A 23040-nucleotide genomic window follows, 5' to 3' on the forward strand; every position below is an offset into this window, starting at 1 on the left:
CAATTCTGCCAAAGTCTGAATTTAATTTCAATAAACGGCTTAGAATTTAATTTACTTCAATTGATCGTCAATTTCCATATCGCAGTAGAAGAGATTAGGAAGAAGAAAAATGTTAAATTCATGAGAACTGCCCTCACTCACTGAACTGTAATCCATTTTGTAGTGTGGATGAAGCCTTTTTGGACTACTGCATCTGTCCTTCGCAGGCCCACTGGTGGGGCTGTCACTATGCATGCACACCACCTACAGAATATCCATTTCTTTCTTATGCCATGCTGGATCGGAACACAGCTATTTCATTTTATACATTTTGGGATTGTCTGATTGTCTGCAGTGGCTCCAAAAAAATCCAAAAATAGGCATGAAATGACATTCATGCTGGTGTACTCATAAATAACATGCAGCCAAAGGGGAATATAAACCAACTTGTTAGTTATGCATGTAGCTGTTGATATATCTAAATATCAATGCACAGCCGGGAAGAAAAAAGTGAGAAAAACAATACACAGCCACTTTTCAAAGTAAAACACTACTGTGTAGTGTGTGCATGCGCACACACTACACACACATATTAACCCTTTAACAATCCCTACTGAGATAAAGCAAAGTTAAAACTCAGGGTACAATGGCAGCCCATTTATGCTTCACATGGAACAAAAAAAAAATTATATTTATCTATATTGTTAAGGATGAGCTGAAGAGTCTCAAAACCTGAGAAAAGAAACTGCTCAACAGTCTGTAGTACAACACATGGATGCCGGTACTTCTGTATCACTTGACAGAGGGAAGCAGGGTGAAGAGACTGTGGCTGAGGTGGGTGTTGTCTTTTAGTATCCTTTGAGCTCCTCACCTCCTTGACATCACTGATATCACCATCTACAGAGCAATCCTACAATCCATGTCCATCCATCCATTTTCTATACCGCTTATCCGTCAGGGTCGCGGGGGAGCTGGAGCCTATCCCAGCTGACTACGGGCGAGAGGCGGGGTTCACCCTGGACTGGTCGCCAGTCAATCGCAGGGCCAACACACAAAGACAGACAACCACACACTCTCACACTCACACCTAGGGGCAATTTAGAGTAGCCAATTAACCTAATGTGCATGTTTTTGGTATTGTGGGAGGAAGCCGGAGAACCCGGAGAAAACCCACGCAGGCACAGGGAGAACATGCAAACTCCACACAGAAGGGCCCAGACCGGGATTCGAACCTGGAACCCTCTTGCTATGAGGCGACAGTGCTAACCACTGCACCACCGTGCCGCCTACAATCCATGTCAATTCATGAAATTAAAAAAGCTAAAAATAACAAAAAACCTAGAATTCATGTCTTACAGCTATATGCCTCTGTGCATCAGTCAAGCAGCAATTTACATCCATGTCTATCTAGACTCCATCCATCCATCCATCCATCTGCCTACGGGCAAGAGGCAGGGTACACCCTGGACTGGTCGCCAGTCAATCGCAGGGCCAACACACAAAGAGAAACAACCACACACTCTCACACGCAACGTAGAGTAGCCAATTAACCTAATGTGCATGTTTTTTGGTATTGTGGGAGGAAGCCGGAGTACCCGGAGAAAACCCACACTGTACATATTTCTTCAGCCTCCTTCATCTCATCTCTCTCTGAAGTACTTAGACTTAGAAACAAACTATGGGTGTTGGCTATAGGGGTGCCTGAAGGGCTAAATGTGAAATATGAGGCTAATCCTCATAGAAGCAGCTTTTTTAACCTTTTACATTTGCAGGGAGGGAGCCTTCTTCCTCATTCTCCCTGTCTGTTAAAACAGTCTTTCACAGAGCTGGCATGTTGTAATTTAAGTGTTTCAGCAGAATGTCCAGGATGCTTTTTGACAGGGTCAGGACAGCTCATCACTGGGTTTTGATGTATCAGCAGTACGCAAAAGCTTCACAGGGGCCTCTTTTGAAACAGGGATCTTTAGCCTCTTACTCTGGTCAGCTCTTTTCACTGATATATTTATATGTTATACGTGGAAACTGCTTGGCTGCTTCAGGGTATGTTAAAAGACAGGCTCTGATTTGTTTTGCAATCTGAAATTACACAGTCTGTCACATTAGCAGGTGTTTCCAGTTGTTGGGGAGTAATGCTACACATGTGAATGAAGTAAAAGCCTCGAGCGTCTCCAGAAGGAGCTGTGTGAATTCTGATAAATATTCTCAAGTGATGTAGCTTAAGACAGCGTCAGTGCCTCCGTGCCACAGTGAGTCTGCACCTACTATACTTCATTTTCACTCGAGTCTCCAGGATTCATTAGCTGTTATATCTGATCAAATTCTCAGCAGTTGAGCCACATTGTGGGTAATATAGGCACCAGGTTTAGACAAGGAAGTAGACTGCATAGTTCTGCTGGATCAGTTTTGATCGTTTATATGAAAACTGTCTGTTGAAAATCAAAGAATGGTGTTCATGTTCAATAACATTTTTATTCTTATGCCAAATCACACATTTGGCAAGTCCAAGTCAGGTTCTCTAAACTCTCTTAACTGTGTTGTAAATCTTTTGTTTCAGCCTGATGAATGTCACCTGTTCATTGGGAAGTGTGGATTTCTGAGAAATCATTTAAATAATTTACCTTAAAATATATAAGGCTATCTATGTATAGCCATATGCAGTAAGGCTGTCTGTTTTATTGCATTCTGGGGGAAAATTTCATTCACAAAGTGTTACCAAACAGTAAATTGTCACTCTGATGCTTCAAGTCCTGCTGTTGGGAGTTTAGCAGTGTCAGTAGAGAAATAGGAAAAGTACAGCGTGGCACGTGGTACATGTTTGGATTATTTCAACATCAAATGAAGTACAAACTACAGGTTTAGTGGGAAGCTGTTGTGTTTTTGTTGCTATTGTTTTTTAAGGTCACATGGAAGACAAACCTCAAATAGGTTATTTATCATTTTCAGTGTACACGAAACGTAATTAAATCTCCATTATCATCATTAAAAAACAAATTAAGTCACCGTTAACAAAACTGGCAACCTGAGAAGAGTAAAATCTCAAATAATATTTTATCTTATATTTTTTTTACCAAAAATGCCAGCAAGTAATTGTTGACAATGTGACTATGATATTATTACTAATATTTTTCAAATACAATCTGAGATGATTATAGTTACTTAATTGTGTAATCTGATTACATAATCCTGATGACATGTAATCTGTTACCTACCAGCCCTAATCATAGGTGAGCGTTGGAACTGTGACCTACAGCTCTCAAACTCAGCTTCCTTTTCACGGCAATAATCTTGAACAGCATCAGCAGCGATGCAGACTGATGTAAAACACACCATCTTAAACCGGAACAACACCTCTCGCTCTCAGGCCAAAGTGGGCAGTCAGTGGAAATCCTGAGGTCAAAATCTTGGCATATATGCACCGAGTGACACAGCTCAGCTTCATCTTAAAAGTTCTAAATGTTCATCAACGCAGGTCAAATAATCCTATCTGAAATGAAAACATGCTTCAGTTTGGCTTCATGAAACAATACTGTGTGGACAGAGTTAACTATGCGGGACCTGGTCTCTGAACTAGCGGTAGTTTTCTCAGCTCTCAGTAGCAGCACAGCTCCTCCCCACCTCCTTATTTCCTTGTGCTTGGATACTTAAAGCATCACTTCCTATTTCTTATTTTCTCTCAAACCTTCAACTGTCTGTGTAAACATTTGCCTGACTCCTCTACAAGGGGGAGTGAACTTGGCTCATTATTAATTATTAAGATTTTTTTTTTCTTTTTTTAACTTGCTTGATTCTGCCAGTGTGAGACATGACCTTGTACAGTAGACATCAGTAAAATGTATGCTTCCTGTCCTCTCCCCTCCTCAGATACATTCATCTCATACTTGGCTAAGATCCATCAGCTCAACTAGCCTGCATGACCACTAGCATCAATGTCACGTCAATGTCAGCTGCTCTGCCACCTCTGTTTGTGAGGAGGTAGCTGCCACTAGCCAGCAGTAAAACTGAAGACACACTAAAAGACAGGTCTGTGGAAGCAGTTCTGTTCCCGGTAGCTGATTGGACATGAAGCACGGAGCTTCTAAGTATTTACAAGAAAACCTAAGTGAACTATGTCAACAATCTAGTAATATCTCGGTTCATATTCATGTCCATAACATGTCCAGCTGTTGTTCGTTGAGTGCCACAAGGAGCCGGCGTTAAAGCGTAAAACTGAAATTCGGGTCTTCCTCATCTCCTACACACATTTCTAAATCAGTCAAAGCGGGCAGAGAAACTGTGACTCTGCACAAAGTTAGCTCCTGCTTAGGTCAGACTAGACTGGAATCTTTACTATGATGTCAGAGTCCTTATTGTCGAGCCATGTTTTTACTTGGGAAGTGGGCTGCATTTGCAGTTCTGATGCTAAAATGGACATACGCAATGAACTAGAAATACAGAACGAATAGCTAGCTCAAAACCATATGGACTAATTGTCAGTGGCGCAATCATTTAACATCCAACAAAGTCACAATAGACAAAGTAATTTATGGACACATAAAGACATTAAGGAGACAGAGCTGGACAAAAATACATACAGAATGCAAGATTTGACTAAGAGAAGAGGCTATGGATATTATACAAACACCTTTATAAACATATACTTTATACATCCATTCCAAAACTATACACTATACATACTTGTGGCCTTTTTGTCTTAATCTGACACTGCACAATGAAGACTGAATGAAAGGGTCATGGGCCAGTATGAGTCACATTTAGCAAAGATCAGACATCATCCTGAAGGCTTTTCGAAAAGGACTCTGAGTCTGGAGGAGTCTGTTACATGAAAGCTAATCTCTTTTCTTTCTATGAATACGGAGAAATAGCTGATGTCATGTGTGCCTACATCAGCTGAATGGTGAATATAGAGAGGGCTGATGGGAAATTTGGATATATGAGAAAGCACAAAGAGAGGAGGTGATTAACTGGGCTTACATGGCTCATCAACCTACTCTGACTGACCTCATTTAAGTTGCATTTTACTACTGAAACCTCCGACTCTGCCTTTCTCACTCTTTTAATCCCGTTGGTATTCAGTTATTTCTTTCCCCATGGTGGACTCTAATCTTTGTGCGTCTATGTATTTTCTATCCTCCATTTTTTTCCTTTTTGGTGTTCAAGCCCTTACTGATCCTTATTCATTCACTCTCATTAACCACAAACATTATTGTGCTTTAGCTGTTCTCTCGTGTCAGGGACATCAGCAGGACAACCTTTCTTTAAAACGCATGATAAAATAGGCTCCACTGATTCAGTACTGATGGAATTCACTGTCAACACCAAAGAAAAACCATCCAGTTCAATTTCTTCTGTTTTGTGCTCAGAAGAAAATCCCATGTGGGAACTTTTTCCCAGCTGCGTTTGTTCTGAGGATTCACCTTCAGCACAGCTTACTTTCACCTACTGTGCTAATTTGTTTAAGCTGTTTTGTCAAGTTAGCCATTATGAAGATGAATTCACACCGATTAGCCACAACATTAATACCACTGACAAGTGAAGTGAATAACACTAAGCATCTGCTCACAATGCAGCATTTGTGGGTTCTGTCAGTCAGACTATCAGCAGGATGGTTCTCCCTTGTGAGCCGGGTCCTGCTCAAGGTTTCTTCCTGTTAAAAGGGAGTTTTTCCTTGCCACTGTCTGTTTGCTCGGGGGTTCAGGCTCTGGGTTTCTGTAAAGCATCTAGAGTCAATTTTGATTGTATAAGGTGCTATATAAATAAACTGAATTGAACTGAATGTGAATCATGCGGATTTCTACACCACCCACCTAAACAATGCATGGACCTGGACATCAAAGACCAGTGTTCACATTCCAAATTATTAATTGAGGTGACAAAAAACACTGATTAAGTTTAGGGTAGGATTGGGTTAAGACGGTATTATTAAATAGTTTCTAAAGAAAACACATCCTATCTCTTGTCACTCTTAAGACACCTCCAAACTGTTTAAGTGATACAGGCTGAGAGTCAACAGGAATACTTTCTACTTCACAGGCGGTGGTGAAAGAACTACTCAGATCATTTACGTTAATAAAAGTAGCAATACGACAATGTAAAAAAACTGCTTCACAAATAAAAACATTTAAACTTTTATCCAAGCAATAACTATGAAAATACTGGCATCAAAATAAAAGTACCAAAAGTATTTAGTTTATTACTATATATTATTGAATTCTAACTTTAATATTGTAGCTGGTAAATGTGGGGCTATTTTTAATTTATTTATGCATATTATAAACACATTTTAAACACACCCTTTTATATATTTTGGGGTAATAATAGATGAGTAAATAAAAAACTAAGATAATAATACCATAATTTTATTTGCTGATTATATTTTGTATTGAATTTACCCAAATTTTGAAAGGAGTAATTTAAGCTGTCAAATGACGGAGTGGAGTAAAAAGTAGAACATTCCTTTGTGACTAAAGCAGAGTAGAACTATGAAGGAGCAGAAACTGAAAATACTATAGCAAGATAAGAGATAAGATGAACTTTATTGATCCCACAGCAGGAAAATTCACTCCCAAGAACAGAATAGAGTGCAAAAAGCAAAAAGTGTGCAGTTTCAAAAATAAAAAGAGTTATAAATTAACAGTTTTAAAATAAACACTGTACAATATATCGCTATACAGGTTATATACATATCAGCATAGTGGTGGAAGGTGGTGATTGTGGGTAAGTGTTGCACAGTTCTGTAAGGATAGGGAGGAAATGAGGACTAGACTGTTGAGTTGTACAGTCCAACAGCAGCGGGAATGAAAGACCTGCTGTAGCTCCTTCCTACACTGAGGGTGTAGCAGTCTGCCGCTGAAGGAGCTGCTCAGAGCCTCCACTGTCTGATGCAGAGGGTGAGAGGTGTTGTCCATGATGGATGTCAGCTTGGCTAACATCCTCCTCTCACCCACCTGCTCCACAGAGTCCAGTGGGCAGCCCAGGACAGAGCTGGCCCTCCTGACCAGCTTGTTCAGTCTCTTCCTGTCCCGGTCCGTGCTGCCCGGTCCCCAACAGACCACAGCATAGTGAATTTCTGTAAAGTATCTATCTATCTATCTAGCAGAGGTTACCACAGAGTCATAAAATGTCTGTACCAGGGGTCTGCACACTCCAAAGGAACTCAGTCTCCTCAGAAGGTGGAGGCGACTTTGGCCCTTCTTGTACAGGGCATCGGTGTTATGTGACCAGTCCAGTTTATGGTTGAGGTGAACACTCGGGTACTTAAAACTGTCCACCATCTCAGTGTCCGAGCTGTGGATGTTCACTGGTCACCATCATCACCATCTCCTTCATTTTACTGGTGTTTAAGCACAGGTGGTTGTGCTCACACCAGTCCACAAAGTCCACGATGACTGACCTGTACTCCGTCTCATTCCCCTCAGACACACAGCCAACAATGGCTGAGTCGTCAGAGAACTTCTGGAGGTGACATCTGTGACATCTGCTGGTGTTGTAGGTGAAATCTGAAGTGTAAAGGGTGAAGAGGAAAGGGCCCCCGTGCTGCAGACCACCACCTCAGACACACAGTTACGCAGTCTCACATACTGTGGCCTGTTGGTGAGGTAGTCGATGATCCAAGCAGCCAAATGTTCGTCCACACCTGCTCTCTCCAGCTTCCCTCTCAGCAGCACTGATTGAATTGTGTTGAATGCACTTGAGAAGTCAAAAAACATGATTCTCACAGCACTCCTGGCACTCTACAGGTGATTCAGGTCAACACACACAAGTTTAAATCCGTCCAAGGAAACCACAGAGTCCGTTATCTGTCCATTCAGCCAGGTCTCAGTAAAACACATAAGGCTGCAGTCCCTGTACTCCTTCTGCAGCCAGATCAGTGCCATGAGCTCGTCAGTCTTATTGGAGAGGGAACGGACATTTCCCATAATAACAGAGGGTAGATATGGTCTGTACCTCAGTTTTCTCTCCTGGATCTTTCGTCCCGCTCTGCAGCCTCTCCTTCTAATCCGTATTTCCGCAGAAATCTCTTGTTTCTCCGTGTAGAGAAGAGCAGGGCCGCATAGAGCTAACACCTGATCCCTGGTGTAAACAATAGAGCTGTGGCTGAAGCTGAAGGGGCCCCCCAGTGGAGTGCCAAAAAGGTCAAAAAACAGCAAAAAGCAAAACACAAAACTAATAAAAGTAATCAGGATTTGGCCACGTTAAAGAAAACAACTAAAACACGCCAAGAGACAGTAATGAGCACTAAAGGATTTTGGGGCAGGCCTAATGCTGGTTGATCGATGAAATTTTCTCTCAGTAGCAACAACGAGAAGATGAGACAAACACACAAATGCCACACTGTTGTTCCGTCGTGGTGGATTATCTCTTCAGGGATACAGCATGTTTCCTCTTGTGCTTCCTTGCTTTGCGGCTTAGGAATCATGTTTGATCAAATATACCATAAAGTAGATGAGCCAACAAAAATGCCAAATGAAGCTGTTGAAGTTGGTGATATTTCAGCTGCACAATAAGCCTGAGTGGATAGTTCAGTTCAGTGGGCATTAGACCAGTATTTATCAGCACAATGTTTAGTCATGTGAAAGTGGAGCCAACCATCTACTGTCCTGTGTGACAGCAGAAGAATGTGAGTGTGCATCACTGAATAATGTATACATACACATTTGTATTTATCTGCATGTGTATGTGTGTGTCTGTGCATCATCCTGGCTAAGAATTCCCAGAGGAGCAGCAAATGTAGGTCATTCTCAGCTGAGCACTGTGAAAATAAAGACTATCCTAATGCCAAACAGCCAACTCACAGTAAGTCCCCTGTGGCATCCACTCTGGCATGTTCTCATCAGAATACCATGTATGAAGCCCTTTCCTGGCTTTTACAAGATTATCTTTGTGAGATTTTGGTTCCATTGTGCAAAGCAGTGTGTGGTTATGCACATAACTGCAACCAGAAGTGATGTAGATGGTGTTTAACTGGATGATGTTGTATTGTACGGTAAGTTCCATCAAATTTCCTATCAGCACACCTCAGCACTCTGGCTGATGCACTGTAGACATGGAATCAGCTGTTTAACTAAGCCATTTAAGGTTTTTATGATAACATTTTCTATGTGGTCTTCAGAGAAAAGGACCTACACCATTAGCCTTAACTCACTGACCTACATGCTAGGGTAAGCGTCCTACATCACTTCCTGCTGCTCTGTTGTTCTGTTGCTCTGTGTGTGGTACTAGAAGCATACTTTGTTGCTCCATAGTTTATCTTTCCACAGTTAAAAGTTGCTCATTTTTATATAAATACTTCACCTTGTGCTTTTGAATCTACATCTGTTCGCCTCACGCACTTACAGTTTTTCTCACTTATCTTGCAGTCGTCAGTTAATTTCTGCAACCTTACCTGACTGATCAGGGCTGACTCCTCTCTCTCTCTCTCTTTCCTGCTCTCTCTTGCTCAATGTGTCTCATGTTTAGCTATTCCTCTGCCTCCTTTAGTGAGACTGGTACCACAGACCTTCAAAAGACAGCCTGTCCACTCCCTATTAAAATCCATTGTACCAAAAGTTGGCTACAATTCACCTATGGGGCACTTGAAAGATAGTCCTCAATGAATGGGAGTGAATGGAGCTAAGTGCTTAAAAAAATAAAAAAATTTAAAATATTAAAATGAAATTATTTCCACCTACTTCTAGACCACAACGCCCAAATTTTATTCTGTTTTTTGCAAATATAGTATTGATTACGTATCAGAATTGAAAAGAAAAAATACTAATGATGCGTAAAACCAATTGGCAAATGTGTATACAGCAAATATGTAAATAATAAAAAGGTAAAAAAGGTATTTTGTCACAAAAAAACACAAATTTTTAATCTAATAGAACTGTATCAATTGTCTCTACTGCGGAAAGCAAATTATTAGCTACAGTATTTAGCTGACCATCAGCAGCTCCTGAACAGCCTGGAAATCAGGGAGGCTGAGTAACTGTGCAAAGGAAGCATAGCCCTAAGCAAAAGCCCGTGGTTCACCCCCAAACTGTTCACGTTTCAAATAGTCAAATAGTAGTGAGAAACGTGAATTTAGCGACACCAGCGACCACAGTCAGATGCATTCCTGGGACCAGAGCAGGTGAGCAGGTGTATTTAAAACTACTCGCTAAGGATAAGCGTAAACATGTCGGCGGAACTGACACCCAACTGCACCAGTCAGAAGTCACTAAAATTAATGTTGAATCAGTGTGTACAAAAACTATGTCAGACTGTTTTCTCTAGACCCCTACCCAATCCGACCAGTGATGACATGTACAGCTGCATGTCATCATTCAATCGCTGGCTGTTGAGGTGGTGTCCAGCAAATGATGTAGGCTTTGTAGACAATTGGCAGACTTTCTGGGGAAAACCTGGTCTGATTAGGAGAGATGGCATTCATCCCAATTTGGATGGAGCAGCTCTCATATCTAAGAATCTGACTCAGATTCTTAATAAACTAAAACCATGACAACTGAAAGGTAAGAACAGGAGGAAGAAACTCTGTATGTTCCCCGACCAACTAAATTAATTACACCAAATACAAAAAGAGAAGTTCTAATTAGGATTAACACCAATGACACCACAGTTCAAACAAACAGGAGAATTAAAAGTGTAAATCTGTATCTATAAATCTATATATAAGAGATCATGATATAATTTTATTTTGTCAAACTTCAGAATTCCCTCAGTTCTCAGTTTCTATCAGGTCTAGTTCTTAAAACAAATAAAGTAATTATTGTGGATGATTTTAATATTTAAGTGGACAATAACAATAATAACAATGAGCCTTTGTACAGCATTTACACTATATAGGATGCCAACTGTGCAACAACTCCAGCTGTGAAATTTTCTCGCTACTAAACATTTCGCAGTCAACTGAGAGTGGCATTATATAAAATGGAGGCAATTGGGAATCAGCAACTCAGCCATGAAGTGGTAGGCCACGTAAAATGACGGAGCGGGGTCAGTGGATGCTAAGGTGCATGGTGTGCAGAGGTCGCCAACTATCTGCAGAGTCAATTGCTACAGACCTCCAAACCTCATATGGCCTTCAGATTAGATGAGATTTTGGACAATTCCAGGCTCCTAACTTTGTGGGAACAGTTTGGGGATGGGCCCTTCCTGTTCCCACATAGCTGCAAACCAGTGTACAAAGCAAGGTCCATAAAGACATGGATGAGCGAGTTTGGTGTCGAAGAACTTGACTGGCTTGCACAGAGTCCTGACCTCAACCCGATAAAACACCTTTGGGATGAATTAAAGCGAAGACTGTGAGCTCTCATCCAACATCAATGTCTGACCTCACAATTGCGCTTCTAGACGAATGGTCAAAAATTCCCATAAACACACTCCTAAGCCTTGTGGAAAGCCTTCACAGAAGAGTTGAAGCTGTTGTAGCTGCAAACCCTATGGATTAAGAATGGGATGTCACTTAAATTCATATGCGTGTAAAGGCAATATAGTGTATCTTTTTAATAGATTCAGTTGGCTTCTGTCAGAGTGTACATAAACCGATTCATTGTTTTAATCACATTCTAAACCTTGTTCTGACACATGGCATTGAAACTGAACATTTAATAGTCTTTAAACAAAATCCTCTTCTATCTGGCCACTGTTTTAATAACTTTGAATTTCTATTACCTGATCACAAACCACTAGGAAAAAATTTGATGTCTATCCGATAATGCTGTGGAAAAATTTAAGGAAGTGATACCATCGCCATTTACTTCAGTATACCACATCTCAGTGTAACCGGACACTCTGATGGCTAAGGAGGAGTCTCCTGCTAACTATAGCCCCTCTCAAATTGACCTTTGTGTGGACAGTGCTGCAAGCTCATTAAGAACAACACTCGACTCTATTGCCCCAGTGAAAAAGAAAACCATAAAGCAAAAGAGATTGGCACCATAGTACAATTTCACCTGATCTGGCACAATAGTCTCAAATCATACAGAAAGGCCCTATGGAACACCAGAGCAGCCGATTACTCAGCTTTGACTGAAGAAAATAAGATCAACCCCAGGTTTCTCTTCCACACTGTAGCCAGGCTGACCGAGGCATAGCGCTATTGAGCCTTGTATTCCTGTAGCCCTTAGGAGCAATGATTTTATGGCCCTTTAAATGATAAAATTTTACTCATTAGAGATAAAATTCAACACATCCTAACCTCATCTTGTACTGACCTACCTTCAAATGCAGAAGCCATGGAAACAGCTTTAGGACCAGATAATTATCTAGACTGCTTTTCTCCCATTGACCTTCATCAACTAAATTCAATGATCTCCTCATCTAAATCAACAGCATGTCTCTTAGACCCCATCCCAACTAAACTGCTCAGAAGTTTTACCCCTACTTAGCGCTTCCCTACTAGACACGATAAATCCGTCTCTAATAACAGGCTATGTCCTTTAAAGTAGCTGTAATCAAACATCTCCTTAAAAAGCCTACTCTTTTGTTTTCTTGGTTTTGGACAACTATAGGCGAATATCTAACGTTCCTTTCTCTCTAAGATTCTTGAGAAAGCAGTTGTTCCAGTCTGGTTTTAGAGCTCTTCACAGCATAGACACAGCACTGCTCAAAGATACAAATCATCTTTTATCTGCATCAGATGAGGGTCTTGTCTCTGTACTCTTATTGTTAGACCTCAGTAATGCATTTGATACTGTTGACCATTATATTTTTTTAACACTTAATTGGCATTAAAGGCACTGCATTAAGCTGGTTTCAGTCTTATTTATCAAATCAAACTCAGTTTGTTCATGTTAATGATGAATCCTCCTTATACACAAAATCTAGTCACAGAGTCCCCAGGTTCTGTGCTCGGACCAATATTATTAACCTTATATGCTCCCCATTGGTGACATTATTAGGAAACACTCCATACATTTTCACTGTTATGCAGATGACACACAATTATATTTATCAATGAAACCAGGTGAAGACAATCAGCTCACCAAACTTCAAGCATGCCTGAAAGACATAAGAACCTGTATGCAGTTTTGTACTTCTAAACTCAGACAAAATTGAGGTTTTTGCACTGGGCCCTAAACTTCTTAGAAAGAAAGTATTTAATTTAATTTAAATTTATAGCTAACCCGGATAGTGTGGTATAATTTTCTGACATGGTGTGTGATAACATGAAGTAGTCATGCTGTTTAGTATGCAAAGTACACCTGGTAGAGTGCCAATAAACTCTGTCACCTCACAGCTGCAAGAGAGCCAGTGAACTCTGTAACCTTACTGTAGATTCTGTATGAACTTATAGGAGCTCTTCACCTTACTGTAAACTCTGTAAGAACTTAAAGAAGCACTTCTTTCTAACCTCAAGAACTTAAAGGACCGCTTCATTGTAACCTTGCATAAAACAATTATTTTTAAAAAATATTACAAGCAAAAGTCAAGAAATAATGATGTCTGAAATAGCAATAACTGAACTTAATGAACTGTTCTCCTTTTTTATTTAATTAAAGTCTTTGCTGCTCAGAACTCTGTCTTCTGTTGTTTTTTTTTTTAACTTCACAAGAGAGGATTTTTCCTGAACGACTGAGCACAGCCAAAACCATAAAAATAAACAAATACATACAATACATATTCTTCAGAATTCCAATTATAACACATGTAATTTATGATGTTTATTGCATGTATGTTTCTCTCTCTCTCTTTCATCCTCTCTGTCCTGTCTACCTCTTCTTTCCCCCCCTTCACCCGACCGACTATCATCAGGACAGTTCTCCCTTGCAAGCTGGGTCCTGCTCAAGGTTTCTTCCTGTTGTTGAGGTTCAGGCTCTGGGTCTTTGTAAAGCATCTAGAGACAATTTTGATTGTATAAGGTGCTATATAAATAAATTGAAATGAAATAAATAAAACTTACAATTTTTCTATGTGTCTAAGACACAACAATAGGAATACCTTGGAATCCAGCCCCACTGAAATCTGGGAGTTACTTTTGATCAGGATATGTCCTTTAACTCACACATAGCTCAAATTTCAAGGACTGCCTTTTTTCACCTTCACAACATTGCAAAAATTAGGCACATTCTGTCACAAAAACATGCAGAAAAACTAGTCCACGCAATATTACCTCCAGGCTGGACTATTGAAACTCCCTGTTATCAGACTGCTCCAGTAAGTCCCTGAAGATTCCCCAACTAATCCAGAATGCTGCTGCACGTGTACTGACAAAAACTCTTTTTATATTAGAGATCATATTTCTCCTGTATTGGCTTCTCTACACTGGCTGCCTGTAAAATTCAGATTAGAGTTCAAATAGAGTTTAAAATTCTGCTCCTCACATATAAAGCCCTAAATGGTAAAGGGTAGCCCCTAATGATGCTTATTTAGACTGCTGGGGGATCTCCCATGATGCACTTCTCTTTCCCCCCAGTCTTCTTCCGCACATATTCATGTCTCATCAATGCATGTCAATAACTTGACTTCTTATCCAGAGTCTTTGTGCTTTATTGTCTCTCAGGTTCCCATGGACAAACCAGGTCACTGGTTGTGTGCTCACCCCTCTGTTGTTCACACTGCTGACTCATGATTGTGATGTGAGTGTGTGACTGATGTGTGTGACTGTGGTGGGTCCCATCAGCAAGAACAACGAGTCAGCTTACAGAGTGGAGGTGCCACAGCTAACATACTGGTGAAAAGTCAATAACTTAAACACCAACAAGACCAAAGAGATGGTTGTGGGTTTCAGAAGAGCACAGTGTGACCACTCTCCACTGAACGTTGATGGCTCCACCGTGGAGATCGTCAAGAGCACCAAGTTCCTCAGTGTTCACTTGGCAGATAACCTCACCTGGTCCCTTAACACCATCTCCACTGTTAAGAAAACCTGACCACCAAACCATCTTTCTCCCCATCCTCACCACATTCTACAGGGGGAGCAATGAGAGAATCCTGTGCAGCTGCATCACTGCCTGGTATGGTAACTGCACCGCAGTGGATCACAAGGACCTACAGCGGGTAGTGAGAACGGTTGAAAAGATCATGGGGGTCTCCCCCTGAGCCCCCATCAAGGACATTTACACCACACGCTGCATTTGCAAAGCCCTCAGCATTGTGGATGACCCGGCACACCCATCACACAAACTGTTTACTCTTCTACCATCTAGGAAAGGATACCGAAGCGTTCGGGCTCTTACAACCAGACTGTGCAATAACTTCTTTCCCCCAAGCCATAACACTCCTCAATTATCAGAGGCTGGACTAAGTTCCCTACACAACAAAACGTGTACATTGTCACCTTATACCTCGTAATGTTTACAGCAACTGTTCTACCTGCACTTTATAACATTTACACTGTGTACAACACTGTCCCTATACGTGCACTTTATGGCTGTCTCAAACATTTCATAACAGGACCATGTTCTGGTCAGCTGACTGTTATTAATGCCTATTATATTTCTATATTACTATTATTATTCCTACGACTACTACTACTACTATCAAGATTATTATTGTTATTACTGACACTGCCATTCCAATACTCTGTTGCTATCACTGTTGTTAAGCATCTCTGTCTGTGTACCCCCCCTGTCTCTCTTAATCCAACCGGTGAAGGCAGATGGCCACCCACATTGAGCAGGGATCTGCTCCAAGGTTTCTGCCATCTAAAAGGAAGTTTTTCCTCCCCACTGTCACCAAGTGCTTGCTCATGGGGGTTTTGCTGGTTCTCACCAAAAATCAAATTAAAGAGTTTGGTGTGATTTGGTGCTATATAAATTAAATTGAATTGAAGTGAAATACAAAGTGTTATCAAGACAAATTCCTAGTAATGTGAAACCTCTTCACTTACATGGCAATAAAGATAATTCTGATTCTGATTGGTAAAATAGCACATTTGCATTACATTTTACGGTTTGATACAACTTCAGTATTAAAATATTTAAGCACAGAGCTGCACAGTATTTTCCCATTTTAAAGTAAATCCAAAAAATCCAAATCCAAGCTTGCCATCTCAACTTGTTTAGCTGTCAGACTCTAACAACCAAAGGATAGGTTTTTCACCCAAAGGGATCTCTGCAGTAAACAAGGTTATCTAATTGTGTAATTTACAAAACTGCAGCCTGGATTAAAGTAAAGACAACAACAAAATACAGTCTTAACTGATCCCTGCTGATCCAGTGGTTCACTGTTTCAAGACCCTGGTTGTTGTTTTCTGTTTTTGTAAGCATGACTTAATTTGCATCTATACACAGACATGTTTTGCATGATACAATAATGTTTGATATTGTATCGTAATGTTTTTGGGGATTTTTCTTTTGTTTTTTTTTTTCTTTTTTTTACATGACTTCATGCTTGACTGCGGGGTCAGATTTATATAGGTTTATATAGGTTATGTAAGATGTTAGTGCTTTCCTATTTCTGCTTTGTCACATCTAAAATGTTGTGTAACAACATCCAGAGTACAGTACAGTATGTAAACACTGAAACACAGGCAATAGTCCTATTTCTAGAAAGAAAAAACAAAAAACGCCCAAAACGAAACAGGAATATCTCCTCAACCATAAGGATTATGGTTTATTTATGTATGTATCTATTATGTATGATTATGTATGGTCTCATTTGAAAGGTAAGAAACTAAGGAATATGCATCCATTGTAAATAAACCTGTTTCTATTGCCATTTCAGTGACATTTCAGTGTAAATGGAGATGCAGCAAGGAAATAATCTTCCTTAATCGTCCTTGCCTAGAATGTTATTTTAATATCAAAGGCAATATCACTATCACCAATAATTTTGCAACTGCAACTTTAACTGCAACTATTAATTCAGTTAAAATACCCAAAAATACAACATTTATGATACAATTAACAAACCATGACGCTCTATGCTGCTGTGCAATGGGAGTTATATTTCTCTGAAAAAATGATCAAAATTGTTAACATTCTCAATTCTGTTGAACACACACCGGCTTCTGGATTCACTGCTCAAATTAGTGGGAAGCACTGCAGACTTACAGACTGAACTGAACAGCCTCAGGTCAAAACAACAGAAAATGTACCATCTAAGATGCAACAGAGCTTAATAGCAAAGCTTATCTCTGCCCCTTCGCTGTTAGCCGCTGTTACGCAGACAAGCTTTTGTCAGGGAACGTTGTCAATGCACTGCACACCTGAAGAGGAAACAATATTACTTTCAGTATTTTCACATCTACATGAATGAACTGAAGGTTTATTTCTACTAAACCAGAATAAGTGATTTTTTGAACAATGGGAGGCGAGTCAGGGTGGTTTTGGGAAGTTTTTTTTTTTTTTCTGTCAGATTTCTGCATCTGTTTCTCGTTAAACAAAAAGAATTTCACTCTATGACAAAAAGGTCTATCTCTGCTGAGAATTCTTTACAGAATGTTGTAAGCCAGTTAAAACAACAGCCTGAGCCTGTCTGTATGGATATGTTAGTCTTCTGATTCCCCTGCCTGTTGTGCTTGTCTTCTCCTTCTGTTCCTGTGTGTGTTTGTGACTGTTTGGAGCTGGACGTGGATACCCGGTCCCCCCTGGTCCCCTTCCTGCCAACTCACCTGCACACCTCCCTCTGATCAGCTGATCAACTCCACCTCCTTTCTGTTCCTTAAAAAGACCAGTTCATTTATCCGTTCCATCCATCCAGTCACATGTTATTCATTGTTATTCACATCCGTTATTCATTGTGGTAAATGACTCAGGCCAAGCACCTCTGTGTGAATCTCTGTTGCCTTTTGTGTGCACAGCTACCCCCCCTCCTGACAAGCACACACAATGTTATAGACCCACCAGATAGTGAACTGCTCAAACATTAAAGCCTGTTCTACTGGTGTACATCACACTTGCCGTCGTCCACTGAAAATATGAACATCATATTGATCAGCTATTCCTACCTGTGCTGCTCTGGATGGTTCTAACAGTGGTGGCAGATGTGCGTGGGGGGGAGGATGGTAGCAGGAGCAGCGGTCTCCCTCCTTCTCCCTCCTCCTCTCCAGCACAGCCCTGGTCGATTGCCCTCACATAGCTGTGGCTTCGCATCCGGAAGCATCCTGGCATAGGCAGGGTGTCTATTGTGTCCATGCTGTCCATGGCAGCCTCCATGGCCTGGGACTGCATCTCACTGTAGACCTGCTCACATACTTGCTCAATCTGTCCATTCACTTCCACCTCGCTCAGCTAGTGGAAGAGAGGAAAGGACATCAGAGGAGGAGCATGTAGAGAGAGAAGAGCAGAGAAACAAAGAGAACAATGAAAAGGGTAAACACTGGGGAAACTTACAGACTATTGGAACAAAAAATGTTATACTTTCTTTAAAAAAGGCACACCTTTATTAGTCACAGTCAAAGGTGCAAGAGACTTTGCAGGTCAAAAGAAATTAATGAGGGTTTGCTTGCTGGAAGCTGCATATTTTGCAGGTGGGACATCTATAAACATCTATGTTGGCACTTTGCTCTTGGACTGTGAAAACAGACTGTAGTTGACAGGTGTGTTAGTGCAGGGGTGGAGCATGCTACCAACACAGGGGGCAGAGCTGAGGCACCTGGGGCGTGTTCAGCCCCAAGCAAACAGGAGAAAATGATTCATTTAAATGGAAACAGTGGTGCAGTGAACACCCTGTGTTATGTAAGTGTTTAAGTAAATGTATGTAAGTGCACTGCCTGGTGTACCTTTTGAATACACCTACATGTTGCTGCTGATTGGGTAACACCTGTGAAATAACTACCAAGTAAGGGAGAACATACCTCAAAACCTGTTGCATACCAGTTCACATCAATTCAAGGAAAGATGCCGTTCAACCCAGAAACCGTAGCACACCATTTTCAGATTGAATATGCAACTGAAAAGGACTGATGTTGTCATAGAGGATGGGGCCTGATTTTGTTACGGGGGCAGAACTTGCTGTTGTATTTGTGTCTGGGCTAGGTCTGCCACAAAGGGCAAAGATTTCTCCTGTCACAGTGGGAGGAGTTAGTGCAGAAGAGTTGCAAGACTTTTACAAGGAGCTATAGAGCTATGAAACTCCACTGACTGGAAGCAGAGCAAAAAATCAATTTACTTAATTAATTTTAAGTCATTCTGATGATCGTGATTCCTGCTGCATACTGTGCATTTTAAACAAACAAATACAAAATTGGGAATGGAGATTTGCTAGTTGGCGTTTCGATAAACTCTCAAAATCAGGGTCAGGGACTGAAGGGATTTACAAGTGAGGAAGACGATTTTGTATGAGATACTGGACTTGGGAGCCAATAAAGGTGGATGAATGAGGAGATGATGTGCGCCCAGGGTTTGGTGCAGGTGTGAGTCCTTGCAGCTGGGTTCTGCAAGCACTGGAACTCGTCTAGTGTTTGGTTCCCTGGACAGGACTCCATATATTCCAAACATAAATGCCAATATTTTCAGTAACATGCTTTATGTGTTTAAGGAGTATAGAAAAGATCATTGGATGGTACTTGGAATTTGTTGTTGATACAGGTCTGCTTTGTTTTGGATTCATATTTTACACACAGAGTTTTTGGTTATGGTTCCACTTGCAGAGGCCATTGCTGCAAAAATTTCAGGATGTGACTGCAAGTTGCAAAATGAAAGGAAAGCTAATACTCATTTTGACATTAGAGGACAAAAAAATCTCCAAGCAGAGTCTGGACTCATCCTGAGCGAAGCTGCATTGGTCCAAATGATACTGTTAAACTAAATATCTGAGTAAACACCTCTCTGAAATCAGAGATTGAAGATGAAACATGTTATTCCTTCTTCTGTGTGATGAGTTAATATTATTAATCTCCTGCACAGAAAACATTCCGCATTCTACAAGTTATTGTGGGGAAACCCACTCATCAAACTGAACATCATCTTTTCTTTGGGTCACACTCATAGGGCTCTTCATCAGTTACCTTAAAAGTTATCATATTTGTCACATTTGTCACATATAAATCATATTTAAAAAATACATGAAGCAAACAGAAATACCAAAGTTTCCTTACAAAAAAAAAAAGTTGTTTTGTGATTCTTGAGAGGTCGGTGAGTGTGTTCCCCAGCTAAATAAAGCTTCCAAAATTGCACTGTTTTTTTCCATTTGCGAAAAAAGGTTGTCTGAACAGGTTTAAGTGCAGTTTCATTTCCACTGTGCCACCTAATCAACATAAATACAGACTGAAAGGCACAGATGCAAGAAAAAAAAAGAAAGAAATAAAGAGTCCCAAATTAAAACTGCAGTAAAAAATGCATTTCCCCTTGTGCTGGCTTGGGGCTGGCAGAAAGGCTGAGCTCTTTTCGTTCTATATGTAGCCAACGCCGTCATGATTTTCACATAAAAATAATGTTTGGTATCAAATACATTTTCTTTCAATCTTACATGTTGCTAGCCCTGTAAAACATACATTAACAGCATGTCTACTACAAAATCCCATTATTGGGATTCCATTTGTTTAGCTTATTTTTCACAAATTGTATAGATAGTCAAATGGACCTCAACTGCAAGACAAACGCATTTTGTGGCATGCTGTTTAATTCCATCCATGCAGAAGAGGACATTAAAACAGTAAATAGAGACAATTCAATATGGTAATGGGAATTAGCACCAGGTTCAGGATAAGAAATACAAATGGTTCAAGGTAAGGTTAAGGTGGGACAAATGAAGGCTCATTGGGCATCGCTTCCATTCATGTACTATAGCTTTGAAGAAATGTTTAAACACTAGCCAGTGACAGCTGCTGCAGTGAAGGTATTTAGTAAAATGGTGTCAAGACTAAGTTTTACCTCAAAATATGATTGAACAAGATTTACATTTCAATCATAGGCATTCACGAATCAATATGACGTCAGTTAGATAAATATTTAGAGAAAAATGCTGTGATAAACTATTCTTCATTGTCTCCTTGTGTGGTTTAATTCTGCATTTTTTTTTGTCCATAAAACCATGAAAAGACCAAAATCAACAATGTCTCCATACCTTCTGACTCCTCTACTCTGTCAGTGGCTTTTCAGCTCACACGCCAAGCCGTTTGGCTCTGCCCGTGGGATTTGTTGACAAGAAGCAAAATATTGAATATTACCAGATGCATCCTTTGAGAAATAATGTAATGTGATTGATGATTTGTGGGGTTACCATGCATAGTAAGGTCTATCTTCAGTACAGGCCTTACAATGCATGCTGTACTGTGCAGAGACCTGGGCTCAGGTAGTGTTTGAAACCATTTCCGAACAAGGACAGGTGCAATGTTTTTCAGCCACGACTGTATTGTGTCCCATCACTTATGAAAAGCATAACCAGTGGTGTAACGGTGTCTTGAAACTATATATATTATGAACTACACTCATTACTAGATTTTTAAATACTGTATATTCATCCACTGGAACAACAGCAAGGCAAGGGACTCAAATTTATCTTCTCAGTCTCCATGTCATTTCAGGATAGGTCTGGACAGGCATCAGCAATGCATAAAAAAAAGAAAAGTCTTCAGAGTAAGTTAAAGGTATCAGCAGTGTTGATACAGTGGTGAAGACAATGAGCCATCCAACTGAAAATGCAAATAAGAATCTGAACTGTTTACTTTATGATTGGTGTGATGAAAGTTAGGACATCTTGTCACTAGTAACTGAAACATGTCTGCATAAATGCAGCATTTTTCTTTATTTGCTGAGTTGTATTCTGTATTAACACCTGCTTATGACAACACCTCAGTTTCCTAAAAGGACAGTTTCACTTAAAATGTCTCGCACCAACAAAGTCTAACAGATTACATGTAAAACTGTAATATGACACTGATACTCATCTGTAGCTATTTTTTGTGTGTATTTGGTACATCTCCCTACTCAGTGTTTGGTATACTGTAATATATATACATATCACTACACGTCTGGGCATAGGTTCAGTTCATAAAACTTTGTCCTCTGAAGCACCTTATTTCATCAAACCTAACCATGTAAGGATGACCATGTGATGTGGTCCTTTCTGTTTGGATAAACTATCCTGTACAGTTAAACTGTGTTATGTATAATTGTAAATGATGGTATATATATATTAATACCTGTTGTGTTGAAAAACAGTGAACCTGTCCTTTAAAGACAGTCAAAGAAATCTAACTAGTTATACTGTACATGCCCAAGTTCTCATGAAAGCTTGCATGTGCTTGGAGTCATCTCCCAGATGAGCAAATCAGACAAAAACAGTGAAAAAGAACTGCAATAAGTGAAAGTCAAAGATTTTTTTTCTTCTGTCTGGTATGGATGTCTCCCCACATATTCGAATTCACAGAAAAGTGCATGAAAGTGGGTTTAAAAAACTATTCTGCCCATCCAAGCCTTTGTGTGTCTATGGAGGAATTACTGGGTAGGACATATTGTAAATACAAAGGCAGCAGTGTTGGCAACCAACCTGACTGATGGTGCTCATGGCCCTCATGTAGCTTTCATTTCGGGAGCGGTATTGGGGTGAGGACAGCAGCGATTTGGGGTCGAGGAGGGTTTTGGGGTCCAGGGTATCCAGGCTTCTATTGATTGAAACCTCACTCACCGCACGCAGGTAACTGTGGCTCCTGATCTGCAATTTGGGCGAGTGCTCCGTCGAAATCCTGACATGGGGACACAGGGATGCACATCATCAATTTAATCATCCACGTTACAACTGCTGAATTAATTCACCACGCACAGAATTTATCCACCCGCATGGATGCAGACGGAGTTGTTTTCTTTCTGTTTGGACTTGTGTATTGTGTCTTGTGCTTGAGGTTGTGTACAAGTGTATTTTTATTGTGGGATATTTATTGTGTGGTTTATTTGAATGGATGGATGGAAGTTTTGTTTTGTTTATGTTTGGATTTTTGGTTGTATTTTTGCTTTAAGATGATGGTGAGTTAACTTTTTATTTTATTTTTTTTTAACCTTTTTGTTTACTGTTTACAAGAGTGTCCTGGACAAGATAGTCAGCAGCAATATAAATAATATAAAATTACAGCCAAACAAACATCCATGCACACATCATTGAATACATTGCAATAATTTATGTTTCAGTAATTTTGAAGCTACACAGTCAAGAGGTATCAAATATGATCAACAAAGATTAATTGAAAATCAATATACGAGT

General features: G+C 40.2%; 1 protein-coding gene across 3 annotated transcripts in view; it reads right to left on the bottom strand.

The window, feature by feature from the left end:
• LOC124069356 (disks large-associated protein 1-like) overlaps positions 1 to 23040 on the bottom strand; it is a 114496-nt gene that overhangs the window by 24319 nt on the left and 67137 nt on the right. For all 3 annotated transcript variants that reach the window (XM_046408456.1, XM_046408455.1, XM_046408458.1), the window contains 2 exons: positions 22333 to 22528; positions 17849 to 18131 (listed from right to left, as the gene is read on the bottom strand). In XM_046408456.1, coding sequence (XP_046264412.1) covers positions 17849 to 18131; positions 22333 to 22528 — 479 coding nt within the window. The remainder of the gene's footprint in view (positions 1 to 17848; positions 18132 to 22332; positions 22529 to 23040) is intronic.

Source organism: Scatophagus argus, chromosome 13, assembly GCF_020382885.2.
Source record: "Scatophagus argus isolate fScaArg1 chromosome 13, fScaArg1.pri, whole genome shotgun sequence".
Classification (NCBI taxonomy): Eukaryota; Metazoa; Chordata; class Actinopteri; family Scatophagidae; genus Scatophagus; species Scatophagus argus.